Source organism: Neoarius graeffei, chromosome 6 (genome assembly GCF_027579695.1).
Source record: "Neoarius graeffei isolate fNeoGra1 chromosome 6, fNeoGra1.pri, whole genome shotgun sequence".
Classification (NCBI taxonomy): Eukaryota; Metazoa; Chordata; class Actinopteri; order Siluriformes; family Ariidae; genus Neoarius; species Neoarius graeffei.
The window spans coordinates 58,771,114-58,785,195 of NC_083574.1; the positions used below are offsets into that span (position 1 = coordinate 58,771,114).

Consider the following 14,082-nt stretch of genomic DNA (forward strand, 5'->3'; position numbering starts at 1 on the left):
CTGTGATGACCTGGCGACTTGTCCAGGGTGTACCCCGCCTTTCGCCCGTAGTCAGCTGGGATAGGCTCCAGCTTGCCTGCGACCCTGTAGAAGGATAAAGCGGCTAGAGATAATGAGATGAGATATAATTTATTTATTTTTTATTGATGTTAAGAAATATTCTAACAATTTTAGATACTGGATTTCTGATTTTCATGAGCTATAAGCCATAATCGCCAAAATTAGAACAAAAAAGGCTTAAACTTTTTCACTTTACATCTAATGAATATAGAATATATGAAAATGTACCTTTTTGAATTAAATTACAATTTTTTTTTTTTAACTTTTTCATGATATCCTAATTGTTTTGAGATGCACTAGTGTGTGTGTGTATATATATATATATATATATATATATATATATATATATATATATATATATATGTGTGTGTGTGTGTGTGTGTGTGTGTGTGTGTATAAAACACATATATACTCACAGGCCACTTTAAGTGTACAGGTGTACACCCATACACCTGTTGTTTTATTCAGTTATCTAATCAGCCAATCCCTTGACAGCAACAAAATGCATAAAATCATGCAGAATCAAATCACTTCAAACATCAGAATCGGAAAAATTGTGATCTCTGTGACTTTCACTGTGGCATGGGTTTTGGTGCCAGATGGGCGGATTTGAGTATTTCAGAAACTGCTGATTTCCTGGGGTTTTCACACACCGTAATCTCTAGAGTTTACAAAGAGTGGTGCGAAAATCAAAAAACACTGACTGACTGTTCTGTGGGTGAAAATGTCTTGTTGATGAGAAAGGTCAGAGGAAAATAGCCAGATTGCTTTGACTTGCCAGGAAAGATATAGTCAATTATTCTTCACAAGTGTGGTGAGCAGAAAAGTATCACAGCATGCATGGGCACAGACTCACAGAAACTTGACAGTTGTCTTTTCCTGTCTTCAACTGTCCAGTTTCAGTAAATCTGTGTTTATGATAGCTTCACTGATTTTTTTTTTTTACACTATTCTATGAAAACTCTTGAGATTTGCGTGAGAAATTCTCAGGAGATCAGCAGTTTCTGAAATACTCAAACTAGCCCATCTGGCAAAAATATCCATGCCATACGTATAATTCAAGAGATCACACATTTTCTTAATTCTTATGTTTGATGTGAACATTAACTGAAGCTCTTAACCTGTATCCACAATATTTTTTGCACTGCACAGCTGCCACATTATTAGTTGATCAGATAACTGCATGAATGCACACGTGTACAAGTGTTCCTAATAAAGTGGACAATGTGTACATCCTTTACTCAAATACATAATGTCAGCAAAATAATGGCTATTATATTAAAATTAAAGGTCTAACCTCACCAGTTAGAGTGTAGATAACAAAGCAAATGAACAGAGACACTAATGAGATTCTGGCCCAGTAAGAGAGCTTCTTATTCTCCAAACTGCTGTAGATGAGAATGCAGTACTCATGACACTGGATAAAGGACAACAAAACAGAGTTTTCATACAATGACAACATATTATTTTAACTAATTACATATTTTTAGCTGAGATTATGGCTTCACTGCTGTTCATATAAAGCATGTTATCTGAAAACTTAAAATATTCAACAAAACCACTTTAACAACATTTTGATGAGTGTGGTGCCACAGGGAACTCTGTGGATCACAAAAGCAAATATATATTAAATGTAATAAAGCAGGGATGACTAGGCCTCTGCACATGTCTACATAGGCAAATTTATTGCTAAAAAATTAAATAGGTCTTACCATGGAGGAGAATTGAGGTATTTCACCCACGTGACCAAGTCACGTGACGCAGCCATTTTGGACGGCACGCTTAAGTCCTTCAGTGCAAGGCGGTATGAGATGGTGGAGACCTTTGCACATTTTAACAAGAAAGTAAGCTGTGATTTCGTGTTAAACTGGATCTGTCTTTTATCACAAACACTGTACCCAGCCTTGGTATGGAGCCCTGTTTATTTATTTCTGTGTCCTGTTTCTTTCTAGCCTCTGTTATTGCGTTTTATGTCTGATGTCTGCTACATGCAACCCTAGACAAATTAACACTGCCTTGTTTCACTGCTCAGATGGGTTAACAAACACTGACCCATTTACTTTTTGCTATATATTTTATCAAAATTGCGTTAACTGATAAACTAACCTGAAATGAAATGATCACTGCAAAGTCTGGAGTACTCTGTTGGCTCCCAATCCTGTCTCTTCACAGCTGCAATCCATTTGGCCCTCTTATCTGGGTCAGTAGGAAACCGGTAGTGATGTGTCGGTCGCGAACGATCCGGTTCAAAGAGCCGGCTCTTTGAAGTGAACGACGGGAGCCGGCTCTTCGGTGGGAGCCGAGTTGGGGAGCCGAATTAGTTTTTTGTCCTTAGGTGCCTCAGAGAGAGAGAGACTTTCACAAAAAAAGTTGCTGTCCGATTGCGTCTTTGTGTTGTCTATTACCATTCAAAGGAAAAAAAGTAGCATGGTGTACGCCTACTTTTTTTGGTTGGGGGGGGTTGATGTCATTCACAGCTGCGAAAATACGAAAATTGGTGTAATGCTTAAAGCTGTGGAGCGCAGGGGAGAGGAGTCTGTGAGGCACCTGAGGAGGGGAAAATCAGCTGTGTATTTTATATTGGTAATATAACACAGTTTTGCATTATGTTTGTGAGAAAATAATTTATTAATTGGTAAGTAAGTTTTATTTCTATAGCTAGAACATTGTTACACTGCTATACTTTACAAAGCTTTACAATGGCTACAAAAACTAAAAAATAAAATGGAAAACATCCTATTGATAAAATATAAATAATAATGTAATTAACTAGTTAATTGCAGCAATTAAATCAAAAATAAAATCTCAGGAGCCGAAAGAGCCGGCTCCTTATAGTAAGAAGAGCCAAAAGAGCCGGCTCCCGAAAAAGAGCCGAAATTCCCATCACTAGAAACCGGTAAAAGGAGCGTCCTGCACGCTGTCCCTGTCTGTTGTGGCAGCCCACAGCACAACAAGCAAACACCATGGTTATTTATAGAGTGCTTATTGACAAATTAATCTATTCTAGGTGTCTGTAACACTTTTTTTTTTTCAAGCTGGTTCTCCCTCTCTGTCTGCAGTGTTAGTATGTAGCTTGACGTTCAAAATGGCGGACACCGGGGCGTCACGTGACCCTGTGACGTCAGGTGAAATACCTCAATAGGCTTATCTACTGTATTAATAATGGCCAATGTCTTTCTTGTTAAACTAATTCAAATCAAAGCGGGCAATCTTTCTGCTGCATATTTATATGATATGAGAAAAACAAAAAAGATTGGCAACTGGCATATTCCAAGGTTGTTGAAGGATCATGGGTTTTCACACTTGACTTTTTTTATTATACTTTTGATAATAACCACTGTGCATTGGTTTTCTCAGAAAACAATAAATGAAATTTCAAAAATGCAGTATTTCACTACTCCGTGTGAATTGTATTTTTTTTTCTAAATGTAATGATTATGGAAGGGTAAAGGGGTAGCAAAAGTTATGCGCACCTGTTAGAAAACTGACAGCAAGTCAAAGTATATTTATCATTTTCACAGTATGTCAAGACGTACACTGAAATGCTTATGTAGAGGCTCAAGTTGCTTAGGTGTAATAAAATCTACAACACACACACTACATTGTAGAACATTACTGAAGCCATCAAGATTATGAAATTGCATATGGAACCTAGATAGAATGATGTGGTAAACAAAAGTGTGTTTAAAAAACAAAATATCTTTCATATTTTACACTCTTCAAAGTAGCCACCATAGCACAAAGTAGCACAGCTTGCACACGATTAGTATCATCTTAATTAACCAGGTTCATGAGGTAGTCACATGGAATACTTTTCAATTAATAGGTGAGCCTTGTCAAAAGTTAATTAGTGGAATTTCTTACCTTATTAATGCATGTGAGACCATGGGAAAAAGTAGTACATAATAAAAATATATATAGTAAATAGCCCTATTCATTACCCTGCATTGGCTCCCAATCCTGCATTGGCTCCCAATCAAATTTCGCATTGATTATAAAATATTACTATTGACCGGTAAAGTACTGAATGGTCTCATGCCACAGTACCTGAGCAAACTTCTGGTCCTTTATGACCTGCCACGCCTAGTTGGATCAAGATGTGCAGGCTATCCGTTGGTACCTCAAATAGTGAAGGCTACATCAGGGGAAAGAGTCTTTTCTTACAAAGCCCCACAGTTATGGAGCAGCCTTCCAAGTAGTGTTCAGGACTCAGACACAATCTCAGTGTTTAAGTCTAGACTGAAAACATTTGTTTACTCAAGCCTTTTGCTAATAGCTTTTTATTAGGTAAAGGAGTAGATGTAGAGGGTCCTCAGGCATAGAGTGTTTTGATAAACAGGGATATATGGATGCTGTTGCTCCCCACTCTAATGCATTCACTCAGGTTTGGTGACGGTGTAGTGGCTGGCTGCTTTATGCCCCATGGCACCCTCATGTCTGTTACTTTCTGGCTCTTCCTTTTAGTTATGCTGTCATAGTTAGTCTTACCGGAGTCCCTACTTGCACTCAGCACACAATGTATACTGTTCTTAACCATTAGGTGACAATGAGCATACCCAACAACCTATGTTCTCGTTCTTGCTTGTTCATTCTCTCTCTCTCTCTCTCTCTCTCTCTCTCTCTCTCTCTCTCATTCTCTCTCTCCCTCTCCCTCTTGTTCTCCCTCTCGGTCTCCCTAAACATCAATCCTGAGATACCAGTGATGCTGGCCTCTCCTGCTCTTCAGACCTGCCTGATCCATCCTGATGCTTTACTTCTGACTGGTGTTCTCATCACATCGCTCCTGTGGAGGACGGCCCCATATGGACAGTCTAAAGATACATTTAGAAGATGGCTCTGGACATTTACAGTTTTGCTACAATGGTTTAGGGCTACAATTACCATGATAACTTTAGGACTGCAGTTGTCATGAACAGACTCAAGTCTCCATCAAGGAACAGCTGATAACTTCTACAAAATAGATTTCATGTTAAAACTATCATGAATTTCCTGGTTACACAATTGTACTTTGTAACTATACAGAACACAGTTATAGAAGCAAGTTATTTATAAATCACGCTATCTGTTATCAGCCAAGTGAGGTTAGGTTCCCTTTTGAGTCTGGTTGCTCTCAAGGTTTCTTCCTCATGTCGTCTGAGGGAGATTTTTCTTGCCACCATTGCTCTTTAGTGACAAATAAATTTATTAGGGATAAATTTATACCGTAAGTTCATGTGTTTAAAATCTTTATTTTTCTGTAAAGCTGGGTTGTGACAGTGTCTATTGTTAAAATCACTATACAAATAAATTGACTTGACTGTTCAACAGCTGCAGTAACCCATATTATGTCAAGAACCACTCAATTCGGTAAAGAGAAACAATAGTTCATCATTACTTTAAGACATGAAGTGTCTTTTAATTAATAAAAATAAAGAAAAAAACATTGCATTAGAAGGTGTGTCCAAACTTTTGACTGGTACTGTTTTTAGCCACGAATGGGGTTGGGCATTGCCATATACAAAACAAGTATTGAACCAAAATAAGGTGTAAGGCGCCATTACAAAGTAAACATGGCAGCATGGAAAATTGCATAGCTAGTCCAATTACATTGCAATAATTACACAAGATATTCACCTGATAGCCAAAGCAGATTGTGGGGAGGACACTGAACATGGAAGCCCAGAAGCCCATCCTTGGTGGGGGGGAAAAAAGGTCAAACCAATAGAGCGAGTTTAAAACATTAAGACATTGAACAGAAGTTCAGAAGTTTCTCTTTGTTCCTAATTCTCAGGAGGTAATTACTATGAGTGTAGATTTCCCATACTTTTTTGACTTTCAAAGGGGTGGATTGGACAAGATTCACAGAAGTAATATTACAGCACATATAGAAAAAAAAAGAGTTTATTAAATTGCCCTGATCCCCAAGTGTTTCATAAAATATATATGTTATTTATCCACAGAGTACCTATTAGAAAATCAACACAAGCGACACTGGGAATGAAGAGAAAGTAGGCAGTAGGAGGGAAGGTCTTTCAACAATACAGAATCAATTCTCTAATCTTCCAGTAAATAATCCTTACACAATCTTATTAAGAAATGGAAATAAGGTCAAATACTCACCCACTCTTGTATGAAGGGGACAGGTGGCCCTCGGGGAGTGTTCTTGTGTAATATCTTACAACAATAGCTACAGTCGAACAGATGGCAGCTAAAGTGCCGAATGCACTACAGATAGCATAGCACAAAGGAAAATTATTTGCAAAATGTACATTCTGGGACATATACACATATTAATGCTAATTTTTTTCTAAGTGTATCCAAATGCTAGGTTTGAAGGATATCAAACAATGTTAAAGTACTTTTGCATGTCAATCTAATTTCTGTCTACTGCAACTGTGCGTTATTACCTTGGAGAAACATGCCAACATATTTCCCTGTATTGAGAAAACCTACTGAATTGAAACTCACTTATATAATGGAAGGACACTTATTATATTCCACCAAGAAACATGTAAACTATACACCCATGCATTCAGCATGGTAAAAATCATTACAATCAGACAATACAAGTCTTAGGAACAGACAGAAGTATTAGAAGATATAATCAAGACGGTTCTTATGTATTTTTGCAGAACTTTAAATTTAGTATAATGTAATTTTGGTTACTTTCATGTTTACATGTCGATGTGTCACAATGTCCTCCCCATTCTCCTGCCCCCTGGTTCTATCTCTGAAAGGATGAAGTATCCAATAAGTTTACAACATGTCTAGGTTCACTAGATGTTATGACAAATTATTAATTTACAAGATTTTTTTTTTTTGCATGGAATTTTACATATGCTCCCTGTGTCCATGGGGGTTTCCTCCACAGGAAATTAGAGACTAGGTTGAAAACACTGCAGTACTCTGTGTATTGTAAATGTCACTGTGAGAAATGCTAGCAGTAACTATACTTGATGACTTGATTCAACAGTGGAAATGGCTATTCAATATAGTGTGAGCAATGACAGATTTTGCTTACTTTATTGATCACATAACACCAATAAACAGAAAAAAACTTGTCTCTCAGTGTGATGTCATTCACATCATACATTGTTCTAATCATGACTACTTAATTATAGAATATACTATGAAACATGAATATAATTTACAAATCCTTCCTTTTACAAATCCTATGAACAATTCTCACCTGATATACTTCTGTATCCCAATCTCTTTAGGAATTGAGAGAGGAAAAATGACAAAGACACACATGAGGAAAAGCGTAAACCTCTGGTCTGTGTACCAATGATAAGGCATCTCATTCCCAGTTGAACCTGTGATCAGCTCATATATGGAAGGACTCACTAACACACAGCCAACACAGACAGGGACAAACATTATCTGTTAATAAGACCTTACAATTGTCAGTACTAGGCATGTTCAGGTAACTGGTCAGATGCTCATTGTGCAAAATAATATTATATTTGACACTCCAAATTATCATCAGTGCTCTTTTATATACTGCACATCTAAGCTGAGAAAATGACTGGGTGTATAGCTTTTGATGAAGCTGAATCACAAAAAGATTCAGTTTGTTCAATTAAAATGCTGCCCAACAAGAGTGTTTATTACAACTATCAAGTTGGTGGTGAAAGATTAGGCAATTATCATCGTATGAATACTGGCACATAGTCTATAATAGGTTTAAACATTAGCCAGATTGGTGGCAGTGGCACATCTGTCACATTTGCACCAAGCAATAATTTTAGCTACAAGATGTTGTAGGAATCTAAGCATTAGGAGGGTATCCCCATCATTTGGATTTTTTCTGATATATCCTTCCCCTCCTTGTTCTGAAGGTATTCCTGTTTTATGTTTACATTAGCCTAAACTGTCCTTTCAAATCTGTACATTCATTTACAAAATTTCGTACTTAGTAGCTATTTAGTAACTACAACCTATTTAGCATTTAGTACTGTTAACACCAATCCCTGAAACTCAACATTCAAATAAATACAGCCCATCCCTTATTCAGCATTCCCTCCAAAGCCATGCAGGCACTGAACAGTCTAGAAGTCCTGAATCCTAGTACAAGAAGAACAGCATCCTAAATTCACATGCAACATAACAGACTGATAATTAGAGACACCTCCTTAAACTGATTGGTTGGATGCTGGAAGGCCACAACATTTTTTCCCCATTTACAGAGCTTGACATATGGCATTACCATGAGTATTTCATTCACTAGAATATATTATTCACTACTGCAGGAAATTATAACAAAATTATTTCCACTTAAACAACACTGACTCCACCTTTAAATTACCATCAGGAAACAAAACAACATGGATAACATGAATGTTATTTACATTTTTTAAGCTGGTCTGCCAATAAAACCAGTTGAGCCACACAGATCATGAAGACCTCAAAGACGTAGCAGATCCCACACAGTTTGCCTATAGCAGGCCCACAAATGTGTCCCATCACACCTTGGTATGTGCTCTGGCCACTGATGGAGGAGGAGTAGCCCAGGATAATCAGTCCACTAACGAGGAATACGAGACAAAACTAAAGGAGAAAATGGCATGAATCAGGAGACATGTAAATCACCACATCTCCACTGTTCAGCACTCTGGACCTTATCAAATTAGCCATACAAATGCATACTATCTAGTATGTCAAAATACTGCATCAACATATAGGGTGAATTTAGGTAATCTGGGACATCTTTTGCAATTTTGATTTCTGCAACTTATTCCAATATTGGTCTAAGACATTAGATCAACACATTATACATTTGTGTGATCCCCAAGATGTTTTCTAACCACACCAGAAGAAAGAATGTAGGTATCATACCCAGAGGAGACATACTACACCTATTCACATTGTTTGTGAAAAAAAACATTTTGCCTGAATTTTATAATCTGGGGCAGGTTGCTTTGTAATGTGAGACACTTGTATTAGGCTTTTAAAAAGAAAAAGAAGCCTAAATCATCTTACTTTATGCATTCCAAGCTCAATATCATGAATTTATAAAAATCATTATGAAAATAAATGATAAGGACAGAAAGATGAATAAGAAAATGTATATTATTCATAGATGTTTCATTCATTCATATAAACATAAAGTCATAATGTATAATAGTCTAAATTAAAAAAAAAAATACCAGGAAAACTAGTTTATACTTTTGCCCTCTCTTTCCCTTATACTATGATGTCATAGTGTCATGTATTCTGTCATATAGATGTATCACTGAATTAATCATAGGTCAAATTTTCATATTTGAGCTGACTAATGACTCGCTTTTGCGAATTAAAGTTTCAGTGAATCAATTGAAGGTTTGTTTGTCATCGGTCACGTGGTTTTCTGCTAAACGATACACGCCTCAAAGCGGGGCTTTGCCTGACATGCCCCTTTATGCTCAATACACACTTTGGAGCATCAGCTTCAGACGGCCCATCACTAGTGTCCCACATTACCCGAATTCACCCTAGTCTGGTGTTTTTCTTTTCACTGGGGTGTGTACACCTTTTGCAGCTTTAGTGTGTATCTTTTACTTGTGCATCAAGGTACATTTAAAGCTTTACTTTAAAAAGTAATTATAGTGCTGTAATTTTTAAATATATAATATATTCATGTTGCCAAGTGAAAAAAATATATATATATATATAATATATATATATATATATATCCATCCATAGCCACTTATCCTGTTCTACAGGGTCACAGGCAAGCTGGAGCCTACCCCAGCTGACTATGGGCGAGAGGCGGGCTACACCCTGGACAAGTCGCCAGGTTATCACAGGGCTGACACAGAGATAAACAGCCATTCACACCTACGGTCAATTTAGAACCACCAATTAACCTAACCTGCATGTCTTTGGACTGTGGGGGAAACCCATGCAGACACGGGGAGAACATGCAAACTCCACACAGTCGCCGGCCACTGAGCTCGAACCCAGGACCTTCTTGCCGTGAGGTGACAGTGCTAACCACTACACCACCGTGCTGTCTTATATATATATATATATATATATATGAGTGATTCCACGGGGCGGCACGGTGGTGTAGTGGTTAGCGCTGTCGCCTCACAGCAAGAAGGTCCTGGGTTCGAGCCCCGGGGCCGGCGAGGGCCTTTCTGTGTGGAGTTTGCATGTTCTCCCCGTGTCCGCGTGGGTTTCCTCCGGGTGCTCCGGTTTCCCCCACAGTCCAAAGACATGCAGGTTAGGTTAACTGGTGACTCTAAATTGACCGTAGGTGTGAATGTGAGTGTGAATGGTTGTCTGTGTCTATGTGTCAGCCCTGTGATGACCTGGCGACTTGTCCAGGGTGTACCCCACCTTTCGCCCGTAGTCAGCTGGGATCGGCTCCAGCTTGCCTGCGACCCTGTAGAACAGGATAAAGCGGCTACAGATAATGAGATGAGATGATTCCACGCTTATGGGTACTGAAATGGGGACATGAACTTATTCACCTAAAACCATTTCTTTTTTTACCATCAGGTCACAAAACATGTAATCTTTAATGAATGATATGTTAAAAGATAACTTTAATTTTCTGAGATGTAATAAAAACATATTTATATGCCAAAGTCAAGCCTATGAGTTCCAAAATGATGTCTGTTACATTACTTCTGTTACGATTGTCCATCTCGCGTCTGTTACAAATTAATTACAATCTAGCTATATACCATGTTAATCTTATTGAAAGAATGTGTATGTTTATTCTACTACACATGTTTATTAATTATATTTGCTAAAACATCACCTTCCTATGTTTCAAAAAGTAATTCTACATTGTTAAAATTGAGAATATATATGTCCACAACACTTCTGTTATGTTCTGACTTTGGCATATAAATATGTTTTTATTACATCTCAGAAAATTAAAGTTATCTTTTAACATATCATTCATTAAAGATTACATGTTTTGTGACCTGATGGTAAAAAAAGAAATGGTTTTAGGTGAATTTTTAAAAATAAGTTCATGTCCCCATTTCAGTACCCATAAGCGTGGAATCACTCATATATATATATATATATATATATATATATATATATATATATATATATATATATATATATATATATATATATAAAATAAAAGTTGTGTGTGTAATATATATGTGCTGTTTACTGTTCTAGTTCTGGGAATAGTTAGTATGTGTTTCCATCCATCCATCCATCCATCCATTATCTGTAGCCACTTATCCTGTTCTACAGGGTTGCAGGAAAGCTGGAGCCTATCCCAGCTGACTATAGGCGAGAGGTGGGGTACACCCTGGACAAGTCGCCAGGTTATTGTAGGGCTCACACATAAACACAATCATTCACACCTCCGGTCAATTTAGAGCCACCAATTAGCCTAACCTGTGGGGGAAACCGGAGCACCCGGAGGAAATCCACGCGGACATGGGGAGAACATGCAAACTCCACACAGAAAGGCCCTCGTTGGCCACTGGGCTCGAACCCAGGACCTTCTTGCTGTGAGGCGACAGTGCTAACCACTACATCACCGTGCCACCTTTATATATAGATATATATACACACTACATATACTACCGTTCAAAAGTTTGGGGTCACTTTGAAATGTCCTTATTTTTGAAAGAAAAGCACTGTTCTTTTCAATGACTATCACTTTAAACTAATCAGAAATCCACTCTATACATTGCTAATGTGGTAAATGACTATTCTAGCTGCAAATGTCTGGTTTTTGGTGCAATATCTCCATAGGTGTATAGAGGCCCATTTCCAGCAACTCTCACTCCAGTGTTCTAATGATACAATGTGTTTGCTCATTGCCTCAGAAGGCTAATGGATGATTAGAAAACCCTTGTACAATCATGTTAGCACAGCTGAAAACAGTTTAGCTCTTTAGAGAAGCTATAAAACTGACCTTCCTTTGAGCAGATTGAGTTTCTGGAGCATCACATTTGTGGGGTTGATTAAATGCTCAAAATGGCCAGAAAAATGTCTTGACTATATTTTCTATTCATTTTACAACTTATGGTGGTAAATAAAAGTGTGAATTTTCATGGAAAACACAAAATTGTTTGGGTGACCCCAAACTTTTGAACGGTAGTGTATATATGCACACACAGCAGTAAACAGCACATCAAATCCACACCATAACTTACTATATCAGCAAAACACATCACACTACAGGCTACCACTTTACTCTTCTGATTTTGGGGTTTTCACTGAACTTGAAAGATTATTGCTTCCATTGAACTTGAAAGATTTAGAGGTTGCACTACTACTTTTTTTTCAGCTTGCTACAAACCAGGAAGTCTTATTTTAAATCCATAACTTATTAATTAAAATCGTTAAATTATTTTTCAACCCTAACTATTGATGGGTGGTTTTATCCCGTTGCTTAAAAGCTTACTGTTACTCACCATCTGCACTGTGACTCCAGCGTAAACTCCTCCAGCTCGGGAGAAAGCCCAGGGAAAGTTGAGGAGTCCTGCACCCACAGCGCCCTTCACCATGATGAACACAGCACCACAGAACCCCAGACTCGCGCTATTTGTGTTCATTCTCAGCTTTTCTAAACAGCCTGTGTTTCCTCCCGTCTGCACCTGCATTCCTGAATCTCGACAGGCCATAGAACTCAAAGCGCGAACATTTATAAGCAAGTTCACCCTGGTTAAGGAACAGTGTGAACAGGCAGGCCCAGGGGCGGAGCTTGACCCAGGTGGGCCTGTGCCTCACTGTATAGCTAATTACTGTGCTAGCCTGCATTACACAACAGTTAAATCCTACTCCATAATAAATCTGTTACATTGATACATAGGTCCCAAGATTTCAGCTTCCAAATGCTGGACCATCTCTGAATTGAGGGGGACCATGGTAAAGTCTCATCTCATCTCATTATCTCTAGCCGCTTTATCCTGTTCTACAGGGTCGCAGGCAAGCTGGAGCCTATCCCAGCTGACTACGGGTGAAAGGCGGGGTACACCCTGGACAAGTCACCAGGTCATCACAGGGCTGACACATAGACACAGACAACCATTCACACTCACATTCACACCTACGGTCAATTTAGAGTCACCAGTTAACCTAACCTGCATGTCTTTGGACTGTGGGGGAAACCGGAGCACCTGGAGGAAACCCACGCGGACACGGGGAGAACATGCAAACTCCACACAGAAAGGCCCTCGCCGGCCACGGGGCTCGAACCCGGACCTTCTTGCTGTGAGGCGACAGCGCTAACCACTACACCACCATGCTGCCCCGTGGTAAAGTTAGACAGATATTTACCAGTTATTCCACAAAACCGAGTCGTACATGAGCTGATAGCCGACAAGGCGTGTAGCACCTTTACAGAATTTTAGTGACTTTAAACATGAGCTAATTTTATCCCTAGTCTATCCCTAGTCTGTGCCCAATCAAATAACCCCATGCATACCAGAAGACGTACAGGCCCTATACGTGTGTGTGTGTGTGTGTGTGTGTGTGTGTGTGTGTGTGTGTGTGTGTGTGTGTGTGTGTGTGCGCGCATGTGTGTGTGTGTGTGTATTATTTATTTATTCTATCCACATTCACTGGATATGAGCAATTGCGCACTCTGATTGTTTCCTCTACTACTAGGCTATCAGCTCATATACCATGAGTAGAGAAAAACAAAATGGCAGACCGTGTTACTGAACCAACCAAGGACGAAATAAAAACTCTACTCGAAAACAAAACCCCCAAAAATACCAAAAAAATAAGCAACAAAATATGGAATAAAAGTAGTTGATGATAAGAATGTATCTTTTTTTATTTCAAGAATTATTATTATAGTATTTTTCACAAATTGTTACTATCATTTCTCCAGTTTCTTATATTCTAAGTGGAAATTATTTTGTCAGACGTTTTGTGAAAAGTTTTTATTTATCAAATTTGCAAAAAATAAAAATGCTCTGTTTCTCAAAATACAGTGAATGTGGATAGAATAAAACAGTTGTTACACTCAATCTCATCATACATGGCTTATAGCCAACTCCTCACTGCGCGCCTCGTCGGCTATCAGCTCATGTACGACCCAATTTCATTAAATATTTGTTTATATACAGT

At 38.3% G+C, this 14,082-nt stretch overlaps 1 protein-coding gene across 1 annotated transcript in view; it reads right to left on the reverse strand.

Moving 5' to 3' along the window:
* The window catches only part of slc38a8a (solute carrier family 38 member 8a), a 35,121-nt gene extending 22,513 nt beyond the window's left edge, over nucleotides 1–12,608 (reverse strand). Inside the window, exons 1-6 of the mRNA XM_060922975.1 lie at nucleotides 12,420–12,608; nucleotides 8,391–8,589; nucleotides 7,229–7,385; nucleotides 6,160–6,264; nucleotides 5,674–5,731; nucleotides 1,363–1,477 (exon numbers count right to left, since the gene is read on the reverse strand). Coding sequence (XP_060778958.1) covers nucleotides 1,363–1,477; nucleotides 5,674–5,731; nucleotides 6,160–6,264; nucleotides 7,229–7,385; nucleotides 8,391–8,589; nucleotides 12,420–12,608 — 823 coding nt within the window. The remainder of the gene's footprint in view (nucleotides 1–1,362; nucleotides 1,478–5,673; nucleotides 5,732–6,159; nucleotides 6,265–7,228; nucleotides 7,386–8,390; nucleotides 8,590–12,419) is intronic.
* Nucleotides 12,609–14,082: the final 1,474 nt, after the last annotated feature.